Source organism: Lissotriton helveticus, chromosome 6 (genome assembly GCF_964261635.1).
Source record: "Lissotriton helveticus chromosome 6, aLisHel1.1, whole genome shotgun sequence".
In the NCBI taxonomy this organism is placed as follows: Eukaryota; Metazoa; Chordata; class Amphibia; order Caudata; family Salamandridae; genus Lissotriton; species Lissotriton helveticus.
Window position 1 is genome coordinate 1,658,206,536 of NC_136067.1, and position 27,339 is coordinate 1,658,233,874.

At 43.5% G+C, this 27,339-nt stretch overlaps 1 protein-coding gene across 1 annotated transcript in view; it reads right to left on the minus strand.

The window, feature by feature from the left end:
• The window catches only part of FERMT1 (FERM domain containing kindlin 1), a 323,796-nt gene that overhangs the window by 135,909 nt on the left and 160,548 nt on the right, over positions 1 to 27,339 (minus strand). Inside the window, exons 7-9 of the mRNA XM_078649519.1 lie at positions 26,685 to 26,792; positions 11,306 to 11,437; positions 9,016 to 9,065 (exon numbers count right to left, since the gene is read on the minus strand). Of these exons, the coding sequence (XP_078505645.1) occupies positions 9,016 to 9,065; positions 11,306 to 11,437; positions 26,685 to 26,792 (290 nt within the window). The remainder of the gene's footprint in view (positions 1 to 9,015; positions 9,066 to 11,305; positions 11,438 to 26,684; positions 26,793 to 27,339) is intronic.

The window sequence follows — 27,339 nt, forward strand, 5'->3', positions numbered from 1 at the left end:
GATGGCGGGCGGCTTCCCCCGGCCAGGCTGGCGATAGCCACCGCCAGCCTGGCGGGGGCTATCCGCCCGCCATCCGCATATAAATCCCCCCCCCCCGCCATATTAGGATGGCGGACGGACCGTGGCGGACGGAAAGACCGTCCGTCGCTTTTCCGCCCCAGTCGCCTTGCAGCCGGGGCAAAAAAGGTTTAATATGGTGGCGGTGTCTATTAGACATCGCCAGCCATATTAGTATTGCCCAAAACAGATGCCTTTCCGTGGCGGCGATGCCGCCATGAAAAGGCATGCGGTCTTCACTTCGGCTCCCACTTCGGCTTCACTTGCTCCCAATGCCTTTATGAGGTGCCTCATAAAGGCATTGGGAGCAAAAAGACACAATGTTGAGATTTAACAAGGAGGAAGAGATATCACACTTTCATTTAACCTAAGCGGATTCCCACTATCCATCCCTACACTCGGGTCCCATTTCTCCCACAGCTTTGATTAGATCACTAAGCCTTCCAGCCTGATCGCTTTAAGGACCAACAGCACAAGTACAATAAAAAAGATAGAAAATGAAGATACAACCTTTACATATAGCCTGTCTTGGCAGCTATTTCAAACCCTTCTCCGTTACCCTCTATTCCTGACTATGCACTCTCCTCAAACAGGAGACTTGATTTGAATGTGGGTTTAAAAAAGGGATGATTGAAAGGTATTTATTTAAGAAAATGCACCTTCGAGATTGCTTTTCCTTGTAATCGTAGAAGGGACATGATAGATCTAGGATTTTGTACAAGATTAACTTAAATACCATCTCATTGCTTTAAGCCCTTGTTAACATACTGGGGAGTTGTTTGAGGAAGGTTTTACCCCACTTTCAATTGCTGGTAATCTCTCTGCTTTCACATGAGCATTAAGATTTGTAGTCCATTGATACTTTCATCTTCAGGTGATATCATATAAACTCAATCCAAACCCTGAAGTGCGTTTTACAAAACTGTGATAAGAGTACATTGTGTTATCGTATTTGGCTGGTTAAGAGTCCCAATGTTATCAACATTAAGGCATACACCAAAGATTAGGAGATGTGCAGAAACTCCTGCATATCAGATACTGTTGACTGTTCATATTTAGCAAGGAAACCCGTGGCAAAATGTGAACAGGAAAAGTGCTCAGAAAGATGCAAAAATTGCATATATTAGGGATCACAAACAAGATTCCACATGCTATGCCTCAGTCTGAAATAAAAAATTCATAATGATGCGCTAATCACCAAAGCCATTAGTTACCAAAGCCATCACCCCGTTCAAGTCCTCCATCTAGTGTTTTAGCTGTGGGTGCCATAAAAGTTTGTTTGCCTTAAGCCCGCCTCTGTTTAACATTTATGTTACTCGCATCAATACTCTCTTCCATTCCTTTTGAAATTCACAAGGACAGCACAGCATTTCGGGAGATGCTGCTGCGACCCCGCTAAAATTTAAAAACTGTCTTTCACCCACTGACGTCTAGATGCAAGGCAACTCCCTCCAACATAACGTAGACAAGGCAGAAGTGCTAATGTTTGGTCAATCATCTACTCACAAGTGTGGTGGCCCAGTCAGCTGGGTACTCTACCATGCCATCTGACTCTGCACTCAGTATTGGAGTTACTCTCAGCAATCATCACTCTTTTAGAACAGAGCACAAATTACATTGATAGCTTCTCTGTAATTTTAGATTGAACACGATCAAATGGTTAGGTTTGAAGACATGCAGCTAGATTCATGAAAGGGCCGTTTTGCGAGTCTTTAATGGCGATTCATAAGGAATCGCTATTAAGGACTTGCAAAACGGGATTCATGTAGGAATTGCAAAATAAATTGCGATTCCTACACATTCCTTATTTGCGATTAGCAAATTGCTAATCGCAAATAAGGAATAACTCCCCATTCATTCCTATGGGCCTAAAGGCCTAAAGGCCCATAGGAATGAATGGGGAGTTATTCCTTATTTGCGATTAGCAATTTGCTAATCGCAAATAAGGATGCGATTTCAAGGGTGCCAGGGGTGTCCAAAGGACACCCTGTAGCACCCCTGAAATTAAAATTTACACAGGTGTTGCGCACACACATGTCCAAAGGACATGTGTGTGTGTAACATGCAAAAGAAAAAAATGCATTAAAGTGCTTTAATCTATTTTTTCGCTATTTACCACGAAGTCAGACTTCGTGGTAAATAGCAGCCAAATATTGCGAATTCGCAATTTAAAATTGGTTGATGAATTGCATTTAAGGAATCTCAAATAGAGATTCCTTAAATGCAATTCCTCGCACAATAGCGAATTCTATAATAGCGATTATTGCATTTGGGATGATGAATCCCAAATGCAATAATTGCGCTCGCAAAGGGCCAGATTCTAAGAATCTGGCCCTTTGCGAGCCGATTTTCGTTTCATGAATCTGGCCGATAGTGATGTAGGCATATTCTAACATTGAGAAAGTCTATGCCAATATGAGTAACAACTCATTCATATATAAAAATTGCATCTTTCTAGACAAATTTGCACGTTCTGAACTCCACATCAACCTCAACTCAGGAATATGTAGTCAGGCAGGCGCTGAGACCCAGGCCTGAGGTCACTGATTGACAGGTTACACGTGGGGTGGCACGCAGCTTGCAGACAAATGTGCAAACAGTAAACGCCAGATCAATCCCACAGATAGGCACGGTGACACCACAAAGGTCCAGGGAGATTGGCTCCAATAAAGCACATATGGTTGGAGGGGTATGCGCATCCCTAAAACACCATAAAGTCAAATGCCACATGAAATTAGGAACACATACCCAAACAGAACACAGCACACACAGTTCATGCAGTGATCATGCACACACTTTACCCACTGGCCGCATTGTGTCCACGGAAGGTCGAGGCCCAGCTTGATTCCTCATCGAATACATTAATTTAAGGATCCAAAGACAGCGGCTCACATTTGTTACCAAAAAAGGATCTCCTGAACTATTTTATGGCATTCAATGAATTGTATAAAAACCTGATTCAGATCGATTGTTAGTGGAGATAGTCCTCAGACCTGTGACTGTTCTCCTGGCCACACTGTTTAATTAAACAAACTGGTCCTGTTTTGCCAAACACCTCTTGTCTCTTGTTTTTTGAAGGTATTTCATGTTCAAGCTGCATTTTGGGGAGCCACCATTGGAGCCAATTGGCACCTTGATCCAGGGACGGACTGACTGCAGTGGGCACCGGGCGTTTCCCCCAGTGGGCTGCCAGGGTGGGGGCTGGTTTTGGGCCCATGGGGGGCTGTTTTCGTTACCGGGGGCGGCAATATCGGCCCCATGTAACAAAATGAAATCAGCTGAAACTGGCCTTAGCAAACAGCTCGGCTGCACTAACCCCCCCCGGCCGGGGCCGGCCGAGCAGTTTGCTCTCCCATGTCACTTACAATTACACCAACCCAAATACTAGCACCCACATGCACCACACAGCGCCCTGTTACATAACACGTGGTATCCGCATTTGACTGAAGTGGGCTCTAGGACATCAACCAGGTTGTGTTATGTCTGTTTACTGAAACCGCATACAGTAGGTGGAGACAGACTTTACTTTTCTCAAGAGGTGGCCCCCAAAAAAGCCAAATGCCTTCTCCACTTATACCTATGCAGAATCAGGGCCAAAATCCAACCCAACAGGGTAGAGCCCCACAGAATAGTAGTGAATCTGACCCAATGTGAGACCAACCCAACAGCTCTATACCCTTTCACCAAGCCTAACAATATTCAAACTGAGCTAGACAGGATGCGCAGGAAGGGCACCATAGGCGTGGATACTTTTTGGCCAGAGACTTCCCAGAAAAGAGATTCTTGGAGTAAAACCCTCAATCAATGCACAAACACATCCACTCCTGCCTCTATTTGTGGTCCAAGGGTGACCCTCAGTATATTTGGAGGAGTCTTCTTTACCAATAAGTGGACCCCAGACATGGAGTGCCTGTGTAGGGCTGTCCAGCTCGATGGCACTAAGTAAAATGAGTATCATGAGGGAGGGTTGAACAAAAGCATAGACACCCCTTGTCAGTAAATCCTAGGATACCGAGGTGGGTGAATACACTTGGCTAGAAGGGAAGGGGCAGTCCCTATTTGTACATAAACGTACACTGTATTCCTTATGTTTCAGAGGTAAAGGAACGCTTCCACTGGGCATGAATGAGAACTTTGGCATGATCGTGCACATTCAGGATATGCAATGGGGCACCTCCACGCAGATAGGTATGTACTGGTAGTGAGGCAAGTTTACCTATACTCAGCTCATCCCCGGATGGCGCATGCTGTGTTCCGACATAACCATACAAACACCACCCCTGGCCATTACTGGACAATAACTATTGGATTTGTACCACCACCCGCTAAGGTAAAAGACAACCTTGCTGCATCAAGCCTGTGAAAAAGAACTGCAGATTATTTTGGCTCGGCTCAGTACAAGGACATTCCATAAGAATTCTGACTATTCACGGACACACATGTAACAGAGGGAGGGTCCATACCCTTCTTCAATGTGCACAAGAAAGCTAATGTCCGGTAGCTCCAAATAACCAGGTGGGAAATACTTAAAATGATAAACAGCACTGAGATCAGCCTTAATTAGATGAAGGAAGAACTGAGAGCAATCCGCCTCCTGGTGATTCAGCATCAGTAGGTGTTAGACCTAATGACCATGATGGAGGGAGGGGTGTGCCAAGATTGGTGTCTCCTGCTGTACATTTATCCCAGGGAACAACATGAATAATAGGACATTGACTCTTGCCATCCAAGCTCTGCACCTTTTATAAAGAGTCATGCATGAGGAGGAGGTGCCCCTAAGCAGGAGCGGTTCTCGAATTGGTTCTCCTGGCTCCCCCGGTAGCTTTCAAGTCTGTGCTCATCATTGCTGCCAGTTTTCATTGTGGTCTTGTTTTTGTGTGGCTCTGTGCAATTGGAGATTTCCTGCTGTAAAAACGCAGTCCTCAAAGTGGGTAGAATGCAAGTAACTAGGAAAGTAGTAAATGTCAAAACCTAAGAACAAGAAACCACAAATAAAGTAAATATCATGAAGTATGGGTTAGATAGTGTAGTTGAAAATTCAACTAGAGAGGGAATTTTAATACTGAGGAAGTCGATGTCAATATGAATAATGATACAATCGTATATAAAAACGAAATTGCATCTTGCTTGACAAATTTGCACGTTATGAACTCCACGTCAACCCTGGCTCAGAAATACATAGTCAGAAAGTGCTGAGACCCAGGTCCAAGGTCACTGATTCACGGGCCACAGGTCGGGTGGCATGTAGCTGGCAGACAAAGGCACGTACAGGAAACCCCAGATCAATCAGACAGATAGACCCAACGACACCTCAATGGCCCAGGGAGATTGGCCCCCAATAAAGCACACCTTGCCGGAGGGGTATGGACATTCCCAAATCACCATAAAGTCAGATAACATATGAAGTTAGGAACACATACCCAATCAGGACACAGCACACACAGTATACGCAGTGATCATGCGTTTCCCATGCTGGAAATATGGACATGTTACCCATTGGCTGCAATGTGTCCACACAAGGCCCACCTGGATTCCTCATCAAATACATTCATTTATGGCTCCAAAGAAGAGGTTCACATGCCTTACCAAAAATGGATCGCCTGAATTATTAATGGCATTCAATGAATTGTATAAAAACCCATGTCACATCGATTGGAAGTTGAGATAGTCCTCAGACATAATGCCTGTGACTATTCGCCCGGCTGCATTGCTTAATTAAACAAAATATTTCAGTTTTGCCAAACGCCTCTTGTCTCTTGTTTTTTCAAGGTATTACATGTTCAAGCAACATATAAACAAAGTTGAAAATATCATGGAATTTGAAGCTTGGCCTTTTTAAGTTTTCTGGTATTATGAAGTAATTATAACGTGCATCGCTCCTTCTCTCCCAAGTTTGACAAACGCAGAATGAAAATGAGACAGACCAATAGGAAAAAGACTACAGGCAGACAACTAAAACCACCAAACTGATATTGACAGGGTATTTCCTTTAGGGAAAAACTCAAGGCCAGAGGTGCTGAAATGAGAAGTGATCATTAGCGGACACTGACAGAGACCAAATGGCATTTTATATTGAAGAGCTGCTTGCTATTAAAATAGGGCACAAGGTAAGCGGAAAGGGTAAATGAAAGAATGAACCCTCAGGTTTCCATCGGGATCAATGTTTTACCAGTGGAGAAAAATTTATGTTTGTTTATTTCTGTCATGCTTGCTACAGTGGGTATTCCTCCATGGAGATTGTGAGCTGTAGCATGGATGGTGTACAGAGAATATACTCGGAAGCCTATGATTTTAATCGTATAATAAAGAAATATGGGACTCGCCTAAAATGAATAAATCTACACAAATCAAAGACAAATGTATATGATCAATAGATTTTCACATTTGTTTGTGGATTGGGCATTAAAACACATTGTAAAGACAACAGAGTAGAGGTTACAAATTAATACTCACCTGCTTACTATCAAGTAATGATACATTTGAACTCTCAACCAAAATTAGGTATGCTGTGTTGTAAACATTCTGATTGGAGCAAGAGATGAGCTTCAATAATGTTCACAGCATTCGAGTAAATGGCACTCACATAATTTAAGAGGTTTACTTCGTCAGAAACAAAAACAGACACAACATTCACTTCTTACACCAAAACACAGTACAGGAAGGGAAACGCAAACCAATATCTGCCTTGTTCTTTTATGAGGGCACATGTGACTTTTTGCACCTGGCCATAGGAACAGTGTCCTTGTTGTTGTGTTACACAACAATACCCACTCATCTTTTTCCGACCAGAATCAAAATGAGGAATCACCTATTTTCACTGGTTACACAAATTCATGATCCTATGTTACAGTATGATACCCTCTAGCACTTGTCTTTGGCAAGACTAATTTGTACCAAATATTTATTGACTTACATTAATCAGCATGAGCTTAATTCCTCTTTAGGTTTGTAAATTTCAATTTCAATTTAGCATTCCTTAACGTTTCCATGATATTTACTACCACGCTTCAATTTTCTATGTCTTTTTTGACTCTGTTCTGTAGTTTGCATGAACTTGATTCAACTACAGTTTCTGACCCAGGTCCTGATACAGTTTATTTTTGACCCATCCACAAGTTAAACAATTCTGTTGTTATGGCTACCTGATTCGATAAGCCTTACTAAAGTGATTAGGTTTTTTTGGGCATCCAAGAAGTCTGCACACAACATCCTTTGTTGCAGTTTGGCTGGTCAGGCAGTGAGTGCATCAGACTGATGTGGTTTTGAAAAGTGGAGACTGAGTTAATTGGATGAGTGGTCGTAAGCCCCCCACATGAAGCCACCATTTCCATATTTTTGTTGATTGTTTTTCACGTACCACCATTTTATGTGCTTGATTATGTATACATTGGAAAGATTAATTATTCAATGGATTCATAAAGAATACTTCTAGGCTTTGCACTATTGGCAAGTGCCTTCTTGGTTTCCCCGTCTGATTGTATGCACATATATATTACTGTGATTTAGAATTGCGAGTAAGGTCCATATATTATGGTATCCAACATATAAGCTCAGCATTATTGCCACACAATTGTTTTGGCACATTATTTCATAGTAACTCTTGCTTAATTTACCTAATGGGGCATGTAACACAGCCCTTCTCGAAGTACACTCTACAACCTTTTTCTAAATAGCAGAACATAAACAAAAGAAAGATAGCATTTTTGTGATTTTTGTAACAAGATCACTGAAAGAGGGTCCAGAGTCCACAGAAGTATCTATGTTATTGCATGTTTGAGGCAAGCCTCCACTAGCACAATGTGTTACTGGCAATCATTGCTGCTATTGAAATGTAATTCTGCCTTCTTTCTGTCCTTGATATAGATTTTGTAGGATGCTACCATCGCTTGTCCTGATGAAGACCCTATTACTGAACATCTACCAGGGTTGAAACATCGACATATCCACTGTATTATGTAGCTAGTGATTTATAGAGTTGCAGGCCCTAGATTGATATTATTATCCGGCCCTTTCAAGCCATTACTGTATATAGTGAACTCTGTATATTCTTCAACATTTCTTACTGTATAAATTAAATTGTTGCACACCAATCACTTGCACTGCACCATCACATGGAGCAGCTACCTTTTCAATATTGCGAAATTTTCAGTGTATGGTTTTTTCTGATCTACAATAATACAAATTCATTTTGATGCAAACCTTTTTTGCACATTTGTTATTCCTTGGAGCTTTGTCATATAGGTGTGGCCCCTTATACAATATTGCACTGTGTTTCTAAATCTTAGAAACAATTAACATTTTTCAAAATTAAAAATAAGTCATTGTTTTATATTTGAATTTCCATGCTTCAGCCTTTGCTGAAAGTATAATGTGTGCTTCTATTTTCTGTTTACAATTTCAAGTGTTTTTCTTGTTGGTGGGTGTATGAGGTTTCCTTGAGATATATGTAGATAACTAATTTTATTTGCAGTGAATTTTGCTGGGATTTGGATTTTTGTTCACTGCAATACCCTGACTTTAAACACAATTTCAATATAAATAATTGTAATATTTTCCTAGGATGCATTATATCAAAATCCTAATTGAAGAAATTTCCTTTTAAAAAGGAGTTTTGCATTTGTATTTTTTTGTAACGCTTTAACAATATCATTTTATTTACAAACTACAAAAAAGACTTCGGAAGATGTATTAGGTTGTCAGAAGGAGCCCTATTAATTGACTTCTAGATTGCAAAAAGTAATAATTTATTTCATTTATATTATTTGTAGAAAGCTGTGTTTTGTGCATACTCTGTTCTCACATATTAATACACTAAATTATCAAATAAAACAATTTACATAACAAAGTCAATGAGTTCATCTAAAATTAATGATAATTTACTCATTTCAAAGTAAAGTAATGCATAATTACAATATCCTTTACAGTAGAGGTTCACAAACACCTCTCTGTTTTACTTACTTGAATAATTTGAGATTGTCTGCAAGTTTTGGTATATCCGTGATATCCTCCTAATAAAAATAAAAAAGATTTGATATGATTTTATTATGAGGTACAGTCCAACACCATTAAAACGAGCTTTGTAAGGGCCCTATCTGAATAGCAGTAAGCATCTATTTTAACTTTCTGCATGCCAATATACGTATATATGTAATTTTCTAGTGCACGGCTCGAAAAATCCACTCACGTGCTTGCTAACGCAAGCCAGATTTAATCAAGACAAACTATTTGTATGGCCTACTTGCCCTTTATGGCGAGCTTAAAATCCTCAAATTTAAGTCACAGAAAGAAAAGTAAATGTAGGAAGACAAACTGACTTTTGACCTCTGTCTCTGAAAGCGGAGCAAATATGGATTCAAGCTAGCCTGGCTGATGAAGGGTGGCATACCCGAAGCCGGTCCCAGTTTGCTTGTTTCTGGTCCAGGGAAGACCTGGCTTGGCAGTTCGGTCTGGACTGGGCCTATGAGGCACAGTGTCAAGACTAATTTGCATATGGCTGGGTCCAAACTGGGGTGGCGTAGTGGGCAAAAGAACGATGGATTTAACCCAGATCTCTTGACTGGGGGAGTATGTTTGAATCATTCAGCATTCCACCCATCATTTGTTGCAGTTACCAGTCTCTCCCTAAAGCCGTTTTCGAAACACAAAAACTTTTAAATGGTGGACAGTAGAAAAGATATATGTAATCTGCCTTTCTCCTTCCACTAAACACAGAACATGTAAATTAATGTCTCTCTATAGGCAGGTGCAGTTGACATATTTCTCATGGAATCTATGGGCCATATTGATTTACTAATCTATTTGCTGCCAGTGTTGTATTTTGCCACACCACCTAAATATAGATATGTTTTTATTAAGTCTGGGAAAGTTAGCAGCATTAACATAAAAATAAGGTGCGCTCCCTTTCCTTAACCTTGTACTTTACTGTACTAAAGTAGTAAACATTATTATTAAACAGGCGTTGAAAGGGATATCCATTCAGAAGACAAATCGCACAATGTGTAATCAGGAGAGCGGAACTCAAAAAACAGTTTAATCATTTGACCAAATTGTGTAAACAAAGGCAAATCTTTATACTACAGAGTGCCTAATTTTTTATGAGAGACCAATTGAGAATACTGTGAACTAATTCACCTTATGAAGCTGCTGTGCAAAAATAATACTCCTGCTTGGTTTAATAGGCAATAAAGTTGATTGAACTATCACACCATTGGCCATATTCACATAAACTGATACCTTTCCTCGTGGGTTTGCAACTGTCATAAAATGATATATTTTTTTTTTTAAATGCACTGATGTTATCTAATGTCTAATACTGAAATACAATTTTTTAAAAATTTTAAAACGTTTTTATCTTTTTACCAATCTTCTGATTGCTCAGTTCGTGCTATGGGTCATAGAGACAGGCAAGACCCCAGGCTCATTTCTGGTGTGGTTTACTCTATGAATTGGCTTGATTGTGTAACCCTAGTTTCTATAATAGCTTATAAGGTGTAATAAATTGCCTCTTTTGGAAGATGACAAATATTTGTCAGTTGGATAATTGTGTCTCCCATTTTAACTCATGGCTCTTTCATTCAGGTGAAACTGAAAAACATTTATTCAGTAACTTTTGAATCCTATACACTATACATACACTTAACTTTACGATCCTCCTCCCACTGCTATCCACATTTATAAATCTCATGCAGGGATATGCTCCACACAGGATCAATATCTCATTAGCCCATTGTCTGAGTGAGGATCATCTCTCTTTTCGGAAAACTCCTAAAATTTGGTTTTTCCACAGTCACAGATGTTCTTTCTTCCTGAACTCATAATACTGTTGAACCAGAATACACGTATAGATGACAGTGGCACGCTACAGATTTCTTAACAGTACAATGATCATTAACATCTCTGGTGACGAAGGAGAGCTGCTTTCTCAAATCTGTTTACCCAGCTCTATTTTGAAATTTATTATTACCGCAATTAATATTTCTCCTAGAAAGGCAGTGATTTTGCTATGTTCCAAATAGCAGTGATGTTAGCATGGATTGTTCACACTTTGCAATCAGCAATCTGTTTCCTATCCCACGCACAAAATGTGCTCAAGAAGTAGTGAGTCTTATATTTTATGTGTATTTGTAGAGCACACAATGACTCGCAAGGGTATCCTGGTGCTAAATAGGAAACATGCAATATATAACATATAAAAAATAATAAGATCAGCTCAAGTTTCAAAAAGTAATAACTTTGAAAACATCCTTACCAAAAGTTTGTCTACTCTGCCCCCTTCTAAGGCCACTTCTAAGTTAGAAAGGGCAGCCTCTATTTCATCCACCTCACAATCAGGGACGAAGTCTTGGGCATCAGCTGATAACGATAGCTTGCTGACATGATACTGCAATCAAAACAATTTTCAGTCATTAAAGTGACACTGTTATCATGCATTTTAAAGGAACATTTATCAAGACAAAAGAAAGCATCACTTAGTGATAAGGCTACATGGAATATAACCTAGCACTCATTTAACATCTTCAAACACTTTTACTGAATGAATATTGCATACACATGGAAATGGATTACTGCACATTCTTGCATTTAAGTTGGATAATTTGGGGTTATTTGAATAAGAGTTTTATAGATCTTGATGCTTTTGTATTTCTGATTTTGTTTGGACTGTTTGAAACCTAGGAATTCATGTGTTTGTCTTTTATGTGTACTGTTAGGAAGTTGATTATTATTTTGGGGTGGACGACTGGCCACCTCAGGGAATAATAACATGCCTTGTCTGGTAACTATCAATCAATCAAACATCAATCAGGGGTTTATAAAGCATGCTACTCACGCATGAGGGATCTCAAGGCGCCTGGGCGGGGGGTAGCTCCAGACCAGTCGAAGAGCTAGGTCCTGAGGCTCTTTCTGAAGGTGTGCAGAGTGAAGGAGCGTCTAATGTTGACTGGGAGCATGTTCCAGGTCTTAGCTGCGACGTAGGAGAAGGCTCTTCTGCCTGCTCTGGTTCTGCGGATGTGAGGGGTCTCTGCCAGGGCAAGGTCAGCGGATGGGAGGTTCATTTCGGGTATGTGGGAGGAGACTCTTTCGTTGAGGTATTTGGGTCCGATGTTGTGGAGGGATTTGTAGGCATGGGTGAGTAGTTTGAAGGCTATTCTCCTCTCGATTGGGAGCCAGTGAAGGTCTCGTTGGTGCTGGGTCATGTGCTTGTGTCGTGGGATTCCTAGGACAAGTCTGGCTGGGGTGTTGTGAATGGTTTGGAGGTTGTGGAGCAGGGTTTTGTTGATTCCAGCGTAGAGGGTGTTGCCGTAGTCCAGTCTGCTGGTTATGAGTGCTTGGGTGACGGTCTTTCTGCATTCGGGGGGGATTCGCTTGAAGGTCTTGCGGAGGATCATGAGGGAGTTGAAGCAGGTGGAAGCGACTGCGTTGATCTGGCGGGTCAAGGTGAGAGAGGAGTCTAGAATGATGCCGAGATTCCGGCCGTGGTCCATCGCGGTGGGTGGGTTTCCGAGGGCATGGGGCTACTATGGCACAGAGCAAACAGGCTTAGCTTAGGGCAAGTGTAAAATATTTATTCAGTACCAAAACAGTAATATAGTAAAAACACCAACCAAAAAAAATACCAAACTGAATTAGAAACAAAGAAAAATTTAATAACCGTTTTTTTTTAGATCAGGACCTAGGTACAATTTAAGACCAAACAGGATTAGCCTAGGTCGAATAAAATAAGTAATTGGTCCCAGTTATATCTGGAATTCAAATAGTTTGAACAAAAATTCATATAGTATCACTTCAGAAAAAGACTTTGTCACTTTTTCAAAGAAAAGCTTTGACATTTCTTGGAAGTCTCAACGCAGCATAGGGCTGTCATTCTCCATGTGGAGCAAAACTGATATTCAATCCAGTGCACTGGAACTACGGGTAAGATACTGTTCCTGGGGGGGCCCACTGATGTACACTTCTAGGCCCCCCATGACCTCAAGGGAAGGCCCTTAGAGACTTTCAGGGTGTCAATTTCAATTTCATAAAGCTTTATTCGGAGCATAAAAAACATGTCCATAAAAGCACATACAATTACAGATACAAACATTTCATTAATTAAAAAGAGAAACACATAATACATTTGTTATCCAGAGGGGGATGGAATAAATAGTTAAAAAACATTAAAAGCACATACTTTTCCTAGCACCAATTGCCTTAAGCAGGAAAGTAGCAGTAAAAAAGCAAATGTCCGGATGATACAAATTAAAAAGCAGTTTCATAGAGTCGGTAATGGTTCTTACTCCAAATCTTTTCAACATGGGCTTTAAGAAGATTTTCCGTAGTTCGCTATACAATTGGCATGAAAAAAGAAAATGCGTAGTGCTCTGTTCCGCATTATTATCACAAGCACAGGGTCCAGTAGGGCGCATTTTTACATTGGGGCACGCAACCAGATAATGTACTGTCCCCATCCTCATTCTGGTTAGTACAAACTGGTGCAAAACTCTGGTCACCTGTGTCAAGTAAGGATGAAATCCAGTAAAATCATTCAAACTATTGTACAGCTTACATGTAGATAGTTTAGATTCCTCCAAAGCACGCCTCTCTGTACAATAATTCAGAAAGGTAATTTTCAAATTTGACTTGGAGATATCAGAGGCACAATATCGATCATTGGCCACTTTAAGCCCAAAAACCTTTTGAAAACAATCGATAATATATTTGATCCAAGGGATCTTTAGATGCTGGTCCAAAGAGAGGCAATCCTCAATAATGGCTCTATTCAATGAGGGGCCATCGTTAAGCCAAACGGAGCGCCACAGTAATAAGGGTCTTAACATGATCATATCATTCAGGAATTGGGTCCCTGTTTCCTTATGAACCAAGTTGTTGGAGGTGGATTTGGGTAAGCACAGGAGCCTTTTCAGGAAATTGTTCTCCTCCACCTGTAGACTCCCGGCCGATGACACACCCCAAACTCCAGCCCCATAAAGGGCCGCCGACAGACATCTCGATTGGAAATTTTTTAACATGTCCCTAATACTTCTATTCCCCAGCTTCTTGGCAAATACAAAAACCCCATTAGCACTCCTGATCATCTTTGTTTTAACAGCTTTATGTTCAATGTCCCAGCTACCATTTTTAGAAAAGGTAATCCCCAAGTAGCAGAAGTTGTCGACTTTTTGGACCAGTTCGCCTTCTATAAAATAATGGGAATTAACTTTCGTTTTAGCTCGTCCTGGCCCGCACTCCATCACATAAGTTTTCGACCTATTAATCACCAGTTTCCTACTTTTGATGAACTGCACAAACCTGTCCATCAAACGTTGGAGACCCAGGGGGGTCCTGGATAGCAGCACGGCATCGTCCGCATAGAGTAACACAGGAATGTTAAGGTTGTTAACTCTAGGTACGTCTGCCGTAACTGTCTGCAGAACAGAATCCACCTCATTTATGAAGAGTGTAAAAAGCAGGGGTGCTAGAACACACCCCTGCCTAATTCCCCTCCCGATCCTGAACTTGTTTGTGCACTCCCCAATAGGTCCATACCGAACACTGGTGCTAAGTTTTTCGTAAAGACGGGCCAAAAAATAAACTATACCTTTGGGAGCTCCCATTTCAATCAGTTTGGCCCATAATATCGCGTGGTCTACCATATCGAAAGCGCTGCTTAGGTCAGCAAAGCATAGATAAAGTGACCCTTTTTTGGCCTGGGTATATTTCCCTACCAAAAGTTCTAAATTCAAGCACTGCTCGATGGTGCCACGACCTTTTCTGAACCCAAACTGACTGTTAGTTAAAATCTCATTGGTCTCTGCCCATTCCTCTAATCTAACTAAGAGGACCCTACTCATAACTTTAACAGATGAGTCCAGTAAGGATATTGGCCGATAATTTTTGGCAATGCCCCGGTCACCTTTCTTGTGGATGGGGACGATTATTGATTCTGCCCAAGTAGACGGTATTTTGCAGCTAACTGCTGCATTAAAGATCTTAGCCAGCAATGGGCCCCAAATCTCCGGGGCGGTCTTATACACATCTATGGGTACCCCATCAGGTCCCTGGGCCTTCCCTCCCTTACTGGCTCTTATACTATCCATGACCTCATCTATGGTAATATTTAAGGCAACGATGGGCCAGCCTTCTCCATAGGAGGCAGGTCTATTACCAGAGTCAAAAATAATGGAAAAGTGTTGAATCCATGATTCCATGCTCACATTTGATGTGAGCTCTGGGACCTTCTCGTCCTTAAGGAATGGACTATTCACCGTGGTCCAAAACAAAGTACAATTCTTTAGTTCTGCTGCTTGGCTTAGGTTTTCCCACGCTTCCTGCTGGAGTTCAGCCTTTCTGCGTTTAAGGATCATATTATAATCCTGCCTAAGTTGAATCACCAGACTCCTGTCTCTTGGTTTTGCTGCTAAGGCCTCTTTAAGATCACTCCGGTCATTAGAACAATCATGGTCAAACCACCCCCTTTTTTGACTACTCTTGTGCACTATTTCTTTAGTAAATTTCTTATTGATGGTTGAATTAATTCTATCGAAGTGATCAATACTAGCAGCCACAGTTTCATCCTGTTCGAGGATTGCCGTAATTTCCATCAAACAACTATTGATGATGAAGTCAGATGTTATATCGGCTTTTTCACCTTTCCACCTCAACCTAAAACCATTTGGTCTATGGGGTTCGATATTAACAATAACACCTATATCGAGTGTGGGAGCAGGTTTCCAAATCATGGCTTTAGTAATTAAACAGTTATGGTCACTTAGCATCACATCAACCACCTTGGACTCTGAGCACATGGGGATTAAGTTAGAGGACATGCACATAAAATCAATAACAGTATTAGCCCCTCTCCCTGTGAAAGTTGGTATACTTTTCCATGTCATAATCTATCAAAAATTTATTCAGGGTTTCTCCATACAAATGATGAGGAAAATGAACATCAGCATCCCCTGAACGATTATAGACACCACATAACTTCTGGGATGATAAGGGACAAACTGAAATATTAAAATCCCCCACGAAAATAAATTCATAAACGCCGTTAAAATTATTCACAAGGTTACTCAATGCATTATCTAAATCATTAATTGCTATGTGCCTTGTGCCATCAAATATATTATTGTAGAAATTGATCAAAAGTATATTTCTACCCGCTTCCTGTGCTAGCCATAAAATTTGGGAATGAGCCCCCACAATTACATGCTTTTTCACCAAAATGGGTAACTTGACTGAGATCAGAACCAACAGCCCTCCTTTTGCTCTACCATGGGGCGATGCCAAGTCAGGAAGTTCATAGGATACAAAGCCCTCACTGCCCTTAAAATTTTTGCACCAGGTTTCCTGTAGGCAAATGATGTCAAATAAACTAATAAAATCTTTCCATCCTAGCATATCCTCCTTGGCCATCAAGCCTGCAATATTCCAGCTGGCGATATAACAAGTTACCCTTTCCCTATCATGGCTAGCAATAGGCATTCCATCATTGAATACGGACATGTTATCATCAGAATTAAAAGGCTCTATGTTAAACATTAAATTCTCAACTTCTCCCCCAACAGACATACAATCCACATTCACATTATTATTATTAACCAGTTCATGTGCGGGCATAGTTAACTCTCTAATATTATTACTATTTACATCTCTCCCAAGAACCGGGTCAATCTCATGTCAATCATTTTGATCCCGAAACCTCAGCGACTGGTACCTATTCTGGATTGGAACTTGGTAAACCATCCCATTAACAGGTGAAAAAGTACTATCACAAACTGATAAAAAATTGGGAGTATGTGTTATAAACCTATTCCCGCCAGGGGCAGAGGTCATCATGTGCCTCGGCGGGTTAGGTGTACCATCCAGAGAACCGGGACATAAAGTAGATAAACCGGGTCTATTTACAATGGATGGATAATTGACATTATTCTTTGCCCCCTCCCAACAATTAGCAGAAGGCAACCTGTTAAGATGGTTATAGAAATAACCCAATGGTCTTGCAACGACATCTGTATCCGACTGCGTGAGTGTGGCCGCTCTAAGTAGGACCGTCGCAACATGTTGCGGATGTTTAAAATTAATAATCACAGAGTCGCCCCCACAAGTCTTCCTAGTATTACCGATCCAATTGACTCTTCTGATAGAAATAATTTGATCAGAGTAGCCAACTGGGTGACCACAGTGGCGGTTTAACCATGAAGTGGTTTTATTTTTTAGAGAGTCCACCGACTCTTGGGTATACGGAGCCTGAGTTAGAGTCGGGACGTTAGTTAAAACCACAACATAGGGTACACATTCAGGGGGAAGGTCTACTGGGCGCCTACATATCCTCACAGGTGCCCCATTGGTCCCCCCTGAAGTAGCAGGCGTAGCTGACACCGCTGGTACTGATACAGTCTTTCCCCTGTTTGAGGCTGGTAATGATCTTACATCGGGGTGTGAACTACCCGACACTACACTAGTTGACCCAGCTACCGGCAACTGAGAAGGTCGACCCACTTCCTGAGTTAATGGGCGTGTCAGTACAGGTAGCTCTTTAGGTAGTTGTTTCCCAGTATTAGCAGAAGAGGGGGCACTATTTGTATGTCGTGGTTGTACCCTTTCCTGTATTTGTACTAGCTTTGGGCACATAGTATCTTTAATATTTGATATGGATTTATCCAAATTGACTGCATGCTGATCCACCACAGCCCGTAAACTCAACACTTCTGCCCGCAGATCATCAATTTTGGCTAACAAGGGCTCTACAACCATATTGAATTTATTATTAATCGTACTCATTAACAGTTCAATTTGGTCAGGCTTAATAGAAACACAGTTGTCTTTAGATAATGCCCCTATTTCCTCAACGTTCTCCTTGTGTATGGTGTCTTTTTTATTTTTTCTGGCAGATTGATTTCCCCGTTTAAGAGCCGTTTTCCTGCATGCTCTCATGAATTTTGTAGCCCTGGTGGACTGCTGAGGGGTACCTTCCGAGGTCTCACACGAATTATCTTCCACCACAGTCAAATTATCAGGAGCCTCAATGGATTCAGCATTAATACTGGTGTTATCCGTTTCAGCTGCTATAACAATGTCATTGGTAATATTTGTTCCAGCATTATTAGGATCCAGATGTAAAACCAAAGGGAGGTCTGGTAGAGCACTTTTACCTAGCGATTTCCTTCTGTCGCTATTAATTCTGTTAACTACTTTCATTAAATAGTTATCTGGTAAAGTGGATTGGATAGACATGTTGGGGTAGTTCAGAAGTCACGGGCAACTGTTAAAAATTAAACAAGGTTCGATCCACAATTTACCACTTGCCTGAACTCACAATTAGTTCCAAGGGGGGTGGCCTGTCCCGTCCCTGGTCGTCAAGGGAGAGGCCGACACCAAATTCCAGTCCAAGTGCCACTGGTCAGATAAGTTTTCCAGGTTAAAAGGCCACTTGCAGCTTGTTGTGTCCCTGTAGCCACTCAGGAAGACTGCCTGAGCACAAGAGGGAGAAGGTTCAGTCCTTTGGGCTCCTCTCAGATCACAGATAGCAGGTCAGATTACAGACCTCTTCCGATCTTCAGCAGGTCCAATATGTGTTCTGGGGATGGTGCTTCGCAATGCCACATTTATGTATTTATTTATTTATTTATTTATTCAAAGTTTTATATAGCGCGAACAAGATCCTTACAGATATCAGAGCGCTTCACAAAGACAGGGAAGGGGCAACAGAGTAAACAGAGATAATGGGAACAGTATAATAATCAGTGACAAGGTAATAACAAGGATGATAAAAACAAACATAAAACCAATCCATATATGATCAGATAGGTAACATGGTAACATGGTAATAACATGGTAATAACATGGTAAGTAACATGGTAATAACATGGCTGAAAAAACAACATAAAACCACTCCATATATGATCAGGTAAGGGAGTAGTATATAGCAGCACAGGTCATTGATCCGACTACCATGGCGTACAGGTGGATCAGTAAACTAACGTGAATCATATCTTGGTCGGTAGTAATAGAGTAGCGTGATAGTGCCCCCAACAAGTCGAGGATAGGCAGAGCAGCGATACAAGCAATGCAGAGTCTCTGACCCAACATCTGTAGCGATCAGGATATATTGGCCAGAAGCATTGTTTTCACCTCTTTCTTGAAGAGTGCAGTGGAGGTGATTAGCCGTGTTTCAGGAGGGAGCGCATTCCAGATCCTGGGTGCCATTCCTGAGAAGGAGCGTTTGTAAGTTTTCGCTTTCCGAAATCTACGAGGTTTCAGGAGTAGATTTTTAGTACTCCTATTGGATCTCGACCCTCCTGATATAGACAGCTTTTGAGCGAGGTAGTAGGGTGCCTTGTGGTGCACGGCCGCGTGTGTCATAGTTGCAATTTTTAGCTGTATTCTGGCTTCAAAAGGCAGCCATTTTAGAGACTTTAGGTCTGGGGATATGTGCGAGTGCTTTCTTGAGCCAGTAATGAGTCTCGCGGCAGCGTTCAGGGAGGCTCTTAAGGGTGCTGTTGTGGATAGCGGGAGACCGCTGAGGGTCACAATTCCGTAGTCTATTCGAGGGATGACTAGAGCTTGTACAGCAGTTTGGAAGTCTTTGGCAGGGAGGAAGGGTTTAATTTTCCTCAGCGTGTTAATTTGGAAATTAGCTGCTTTTGTGGCTTTGCTGACGTGCTGCTGCATGTCGAGCTTGGCGTCGAGTGTGATGCCTAGGGATTTCGCCGAGTCCACGATGGTAGGTTGGACATTGAGTGCTGTTAGGTTGTTGAGCCAGGTTTGGGTGGTGGAGATTTTCGCCGGAGGTGAGATGAGTAGGAACTCAGTTTTTAGAGCATTTAGTTTGAGGTGATTATCGGCCAGCCAGGATTGGGTGTTAATAAGCGTGGAATTCAGCTGTTTGATATCTTCCGGGGACTGTAACTTTAGGTAGAGTTGCGTGTCATCAGCGTACATATGGAATTGAACATTGGATGCTTGAAGCAAGGTGGCGAGGGGTTCCATAACGAGGTTGAACAGTGTAGGAGAGAGGGTGGATCCTTGTGGAACCCCAAGATCTGCCGGCACCGGTGTAGATAGTACATTGTCGATCTTGAACCTCTGAGACCGGTTGTGAAGGAAAGACGAAAACCATTTGAGCACAGTTCCCGATAGCCCCATCCTAGTACTTAGCAGCTCCAACAAGTTCTCATGTTTGACCGTGTCAAATGCTGACGAGAGATCAAGAAGGATGAGGAGGCAGGACTCATTACGATCCAGAATTTGGAGGGCGTCATCAATTATGTGTGTCATAGCTGTTTCCGTGCTATGTTTCGCTCTGAAACCTGATTGATGAGGGTTGAGGAGGTCAAATTTATCAATGTGTTTTGTTAGTTGGAGTTGGACACATTTCTCCAACAGTTTGGCCAGGGTGGGGATATTGGTGATGGGTCGATAATTGTTTAGGTCAGACGGATCAGCTGTAGGTTTTTTGAGTATAGGCGTGACTTGCCCCACCTTAAGGGAGTCTGGAATGTGTCCTTGTCGCAACGAGCTGTTAATGATCTTGGTCCAGAGAGGGAGGAGCAAGGGGATAAAGTCTTTTACCGCATTAGCGGGTAGAGGGTCTGTGAGGTGATTAGAGGGCTTCAAAGTGCAGAGCAGTTTGTGTATAGCTTCTTCCGAGTAGGTATCGAAGTACTGCCAAGATGCCTTGTTTTTAGGTTGAGTGTCAGCCATTCTGGTGTAGTTGGAGTATCGATTTACATCCATTATGAGGCCATTTCTTATGTTGTCAGTCTTATGTTTAAAGAAAGCAGAGAAGGCTTCACAGTGTGGAGTGTCGTTTGTTGTGCTATTTGCTTGTGTGGGTTGTGCCTTTGTTTGGGTCTTGATTAACTCGAACAGTTTTCTTGGCCTATTCTTCGCTTGGTCCAACTGGCGGCTGAAGAAGTCCGACTTTGTGCGCTTTATTTTCCTAAAGTAGGCATTTCTCTTGTTCTTGAGCTTTTTGAGATGCAGTGCTGAAGGGTCCGATCTCCAGGTGCGCTCTGCCATTCGCATATTACGCCTTTCGTCATTGAGACTGTCATCGTACCATGGGTTAGAGGTTTTGGTGGAGACTCTCTTCAGTTGCAGAGGGGCGACTTCATTGACTATTGTATTCATAGAGTCAAGGTAGTGGTCAGTCAGTGATTGAACATCTGAGGCACCTGAAGGGGGAAGGAGGAGGTTGCCGATGTGGGGAGGTAGGGTGGAGGGGTTAAGATTCTTCAAATCCCTTTTCCATGTTTTGGATTTGATTGGTTGAGTAGGGTTAGGTTTAACTTTTTCGTTGATAAAGAAGGTGATAATGTGGTGATCTGACCAATCGCAGGGTAGAATCGTTTCCAATTGAATAGCGTTCTCTTTGGCAATGATGAGATCGAGTATCGCGCCTTTGTCGTGTGTTGGTTTATCGCATAATTGGGTGAGGTCAAGCGCATTGAGGAAAGTTTTTAGACTATTCACTGCAGTGTCTTTCTGATCGTTCCAGTGGAGATTGAAGTCACCCAGGTAGACTTGAGTGGTCTGCCGACCGGCGTTGGAAGTGATCAGGTCCATGACTTGTTGGGTGAATATGAGATTGTCACCAGGCGGGTGATAAATGAGATGTAAAGTACATACTTGTTTGCCCTCACTGATGATGTCTAGGCAGAGGAGTTCACAGGAGGAAAGGGAGGGGGAGGTGACTTGAGTAACGGAGATGTTGCTCTTAACAATGCATGCAATTCCCCCGCCCGTCTTGCCAGGAGACCTGTCCAACCTGATGATGTGATAATTGGGGGGGACTAGTATGTCCATAATCGGGGTGGAGGCTTCAGTGAGCCACGTTTCCGTTAGAAAGGCTAGGTCTAGCTCCCTATTTGAGACAAGATCCGCGATGTCGGAGGAATGTCTCTGGGCCGATCTGCAGTTTAGTAGGATGCATTTGAGTTTGGGACAGAGAAGGGTGGACGAGCTTTCTAGTGTGAGGGGAACTTTCCTGAGGTTGTTAGGGACGGAGCATCTGTTGTTGAGTGTTGGGAGCCTGAGAGCGTTTGTGGGAATTGTGGGTATGGGGATGTGCGAATTGGAAAAACCTTTTACCGGACCTGGGCCATAAGAGTGTAGGAGAGAGCAAAGGTCGAGGTCCGTCAGGGGGCTGAGAACACGACGGGGGCGGTGGGAGTTATTGCGAACGGGGATAGTGGACCATTGCTGGAGTCGTCGGGGGCGAGTGTATGTAGGAAGGGTGCGTCGTTTGTAGGGTAATGGGATGGTGGGAGGTAGACTGGGCTGTGAGGAGAGAAGGTCTTTGATTGCGTGGATGTCCTTTTTGATTTGTAAAATTTCATCCTTGACTTGTTGGAGTGTGGATAAGGTCAAGTCAGGAGGGTTGTTGAGGTGTTCCGCGGTGCTAATGGGTGGGATGGTATTCAAGGTGTGGACGTGTTTGTGGGCGAGGGGTGTGAGTGGTGAAGGTGAGGCAGGCGGTGGGTGGGAAGCATAGATAGTGACTTCAGTGGGAGAAGAAACAGGTGAGTAGAAGAGTGAGTGAAGGTTGAAGACAGTGGGGGAGACAGGCGTGTTGTGAGGGCTAAGAATAGGAGGTGGGAGAGAGGGGGGTGTTAGGGTAAGGGAGGAGGTATGTTCTGTATCTTGTGTTGGGAGGCGGATGACGTTATGAGTGGGAGTGGGGAGGGAGCGGGGAAGGGAGAGGAGTCTGCCGTGGGGGGGATGGGGTTGTTGGGTGGATAAACTCCGCGTGATGGTGTGTGCAGATGTAGGCGTGTTGTGGGTGGGAGTTGTTGTGTCGGGTGTGAGAGACACGTGGGTGGGAGTGGAGAGAGAGATGGGGAGGGAAAGGTGTCTGTCGAGGGGGGGATGAGAGGGGGTGGATGAACTTTGGGCGATGGCTTGTTCAAATGGTGGAGTGTTGTGGGTGGGGGATGATCTGTCCGAGGGGAGATGGATGGAGGGGGTGTGGGTGGGGATAAGAAGTGTCGTGTTGGAGGGGCTACTAGTATGTGTGGCGGGGATATTCGTGACTGTCCTTGGGGAGTGGCGTGCGTTAACAGCAGGTGGGCCATTTACTGGGGTGCTGGGGGTAGAGGTGTAGTAGGTGGTGGCTGCGAGGTCAGGGGGGATAGTGCTGGCGGACTTCTGGGTTCGGGTCCGCAGCTTGGAGAGGTGCTCTTTGAACTTGGGGAACAGGTTGTCTAGTAGTTCCAGGTTCTTGTCCGTGGCTTGGATCAGGACAATCCCGGTATTATAGATTGTAATGGTAGACCTGCCAGGGAAGAGGTGGGAAGGTGTGATGGTGAGAGTCGAGCCATGGGCTGTTTTCTTGGTGATGGAGACTGTGAGTAGAGATAGGAAAGTTTTTCTCCATTGGGCTCTGCGTGAGGTGTGGAAGATGAAATCAGTATTCAGGGCTCCATTGCCCGATGAGAAGTAGGTGTCGGCAAAGGGTGTTTCCGGGTGCGCCCTCAAGAAGTTGTGTTTGAAACGTTTAGTGGCATTTTTGGAGAGAGGGATGGAGGGGTAGTTAATTCTAAAAGTGTGCTTGCCGTTGAGCTCCATTTTAGAGAGGCTGTGGTGTTAGGTGTCTGAACTAGGGCGATAGTACACGCTGTCAGCCGCTAGTTACAAGGTCAAGGAGGACACTTGTGAGTGAGCATAGATATAGGGGGTGGAGGTCAGTGTGATCCCCGAACAGCCAGTGCGTGGGAGCATCTTATCAGATGTATCCTATATACCAGGTAGCAGTCAACTTACACCGTGTGACCAGCTATGCGAGGTAAGGCCTATTGGGTGGAGGCTTAGTTACATATCAGAGTGTACATGGTAGCAGCAATGTAGTCTAGGCTTAGAAAGTGGCTGGGCGCAGTTTGCCTACCAGAGAGAGTTGGATGAGGTAGTAATAATCAGTGCAATATCGTGACGTAGCTTACAATGAAAACCCAATAAGAAAATAAATACATGTGGAAGCGGACAGTGAATGATGGGGATAGAGGTGAGATATGTGCAGCTTGTCGCATATAAAATACAGGCTAGAATAGAGCTGAGCTACTAAATAGTTACTAAGTCCCCTAAATGTGCATACATATTGCAGTAATAACAATATAGCACTACAATAAAAATACAATAACATACAGGCTATAATAGGGCTAAACTACTAATGAGTTACTAAGTCCCATAAGTGTGCATATATATAGCAGCAATAACAGTATAACACTAGAATAAACGATGGCAGTGTGAAAGCAATGCATAAAGTGTCGTGATCCAGTAATAAGACAATAAGATAAAATACTTAAAATAAAATTGGAGCCTGCGGTAAAAGGCAATGACTAGTCTGTGATGGCCGCTGAGTAGAGAGAGAGGTCAGTCTTAAATGGCCGCCATGTAGGGGGACTGAAGACGCTAGTCCTTTATTTGTTGTTATTGCCTGTGAGCAGAGTGGAGAGGTTCCAGGTTCCGTTTGGAGCAAGCCCAGCTCCAAGCTGGGTGTGAGGTAGCGTTCGTTGTGTCACAGGTGAAGTAAAGGATGTTACGGGGACAGTGCCAAATGCGATTAGAAATAGCCTGAGGAGACCAGATCTTAGTACATAGGGTGCAAAAGAAAGATTAGCCACGATGGTGGTCCGAGGGGGGAGACTGTGTCAAAATGGCCACCACATATGGGGAGAAGAGACATTAGTCCACTATTTATTTCCATGCTTGTGAGCAATGAGATCAGACATTTAGTCCTCTTTCTATTTCCATGCTTGTGAGCAGTGAGATAAGTTTCGTTTCTCCCTCTGTGGGGGAGACTCATCCCGATGGACTCTCGTGGGCACAGTAGGTGATTTATGGCCTTAGGTTCTTGTTTTTTTCGACCCCCGCCATTTTGTACAAGTACAGCAAAGTTCAGAGCCAAAGAAAAATGTACATAAATACCTTCTCTTGAAGTTAAGGACTGTGTCCGCTGTACGCTAATGTGCTCACCAGTGACTGCAAACTATTTCCATGCCGGCGTCAGCTGCTCCTCCCAGCCCTCCAGTCCGTTGGTGTTCCTTTACTGCGGGGCGGGTGGGAGAGTTCCTTTACTGCGGGGAGGGGGGTGCTGGCCTCATCCCGGTGTGCAATCGGTGGCTTCTGGGGGGGGGGGGGGGCGTCCGTTGCTTCGGCGGCTACGGCGGCTTCTGGGTGGGGGGAGGGGGTCCGTTGCAGTCGGTGGCTTCTGGGTGGAGGGGGGTCCGTTGTTTCAGCTCATGCGTGGAGGCGGGGTCCGGTGTTCGTCCCGCTGTGCTCCCCTGCTGCGCCTGTTGTCCGTTGTACCCCTGTAGCGGCCAGCATCTGCCAATTTAGAGAGGGGGGGGGGGGGATGGGTCCGGTGCTCGGTGCTCGGTCCACCTTGGTCCCGGTGCAGCTGGGCTGGTCTCCGCTATTCCTCGCGGAGAGTGTGGTGTTTCAGGATTCCTCTGTTGTGGCGGTGCTGGCTCGGGACCCTCCGCCGAGCCGACTCAGCTGTTCCCCGGGTCTTCAGCTGCGCCGCGATGTGGTGTTTCTAAAGGCACGGGTCTGGTGGCCGGTTGCGATAGCTCCGCAGTCCGAGTGCCGGCTCAGCAGGTCCTGCCTCCTTCAGTGGGTGTTGTCCGTTGTTGGGGCGAGGGCTTGAATCCCAGCCCGTTCACGCAGTTTCAGGGCAATCCGGTTACTTCCCAATCCAGTTACTTGCTCCAGTTACTTTTCTGCTGCAAGATCCGACGAGCTGGTATGTGCTAAGCAGGGATAAAGCCCAAGGGAATCCCCAGCACCAGGAGCTCTTCACGGGAGCTGCTGCCAGGCGGCCATCTTGTTGCCAACATGGTACCAGTTAGTAAGTAGAGAGTGATTGCTAGGCACTCCGTAACGAATGGGGTGAAATTCCTTGGGGGTAACACTACCTAAGTGTTCAGTAGTTACGGTTGCATTGCTGGAAACACACCAAAAATGCTGTGTGCTATAGCAAAGCCAAGATGGCTGAAGTCTTCAGTCACACTAAACTTGGGCTCTGAGAGCTTCTTCTCTTCTCTCCCTTTAGTCCTTTGTGCCTCTCCTACATTTTGCTTCTCCCACTAATCACCATCATCAACTCCTGATGACTTTCAATCATCTTTCCCCTGATTATCTCCAACCTCCATTCTCTTTTAGCAGCCCTAAGGCTTCTGAGAGCAAAGAACTGCTGCTCATAACATGAATGGCACTTCAAGCAGTATAGATTTCGCATCAGTACGCTCCAAATGGTTTTGAGGCACTCCAGTTGGCCATGCTGTCTGCGTCTGCCAAAAGTTGGTTGGACTCATCTGTTTATTCCAGAGGGAAGGGGAAGAGACTCATTTGTTTACTCCAGAGAGAAGGGGAAGGTCTGCTCCTTCTACTTTTTCAGTGAGAACAATAATAAACCACTCCCTCACACCCAGGACAGCATCCCTAACTCACTATTTTTTAACACTTAAGCAAATTACTTTTTGTGTGCTTTTCAAATACTGCCTTGGGATGTCAGTGCATCACTAGCGTTGCTTCAACAGTTAAGTGTTAGTGTGAGCTCTGAAAACATGCACGTGTATCAACATGCACGTGTGGCTTCTCCTGCCAGTTCCCTCTGAAAACTGGTTTTGCTAATTAGATCAAGTTCATACCTGTATCGCTGCAAACATCAACATTTCTTCTTCAGTGCAGTCAATTTCTTCCAAGAGAATGGCCCACCTTGCTTGCTCATACAGCTGGTTCAGACGAACTGCGTCATACTGTTAATTGAAAAGTACACAATACTTGGGTCACTTCAAGCAGGGATTTCTAATTTAACACACCAATGTTCTCATTTGTTTAATTATCCTTAAAAGCAGCAACAATACTGTTCTATAATATTGTTCTAAAGTATGGAACCGATGGCCCGATGTATTAAAAGACCGGGTGCAACAAATGATTGCAAATTGTGCACCGACTTTTTGCCACACATCTTTAATTTTGTGATGCGACCAATGTGCTAATATAGGCCACACTGCAAAATCTTCATTAACAGGAGCTTACACAACTTCTTCCACAATGCATATTAATTAGGACTTGTGCTATTTGTGACCCCCTGCAATTGACTACAAATAAAGAAATAATGACTTGCAAAGAACACATCACCTTCCTTGTATTTGCATTCCCAAATGGTAAACTTCCTTTAAAAAAAAGAAAAAAAGCAGCTCCGGTGTTCTGTTTGTGAATACCTTGAGAGGAGCATGGAGTGGTCTGAAGGACCACTGCCTGCATCCCACGAGGTCACCTGACAGGATTTACTAAAGGGAG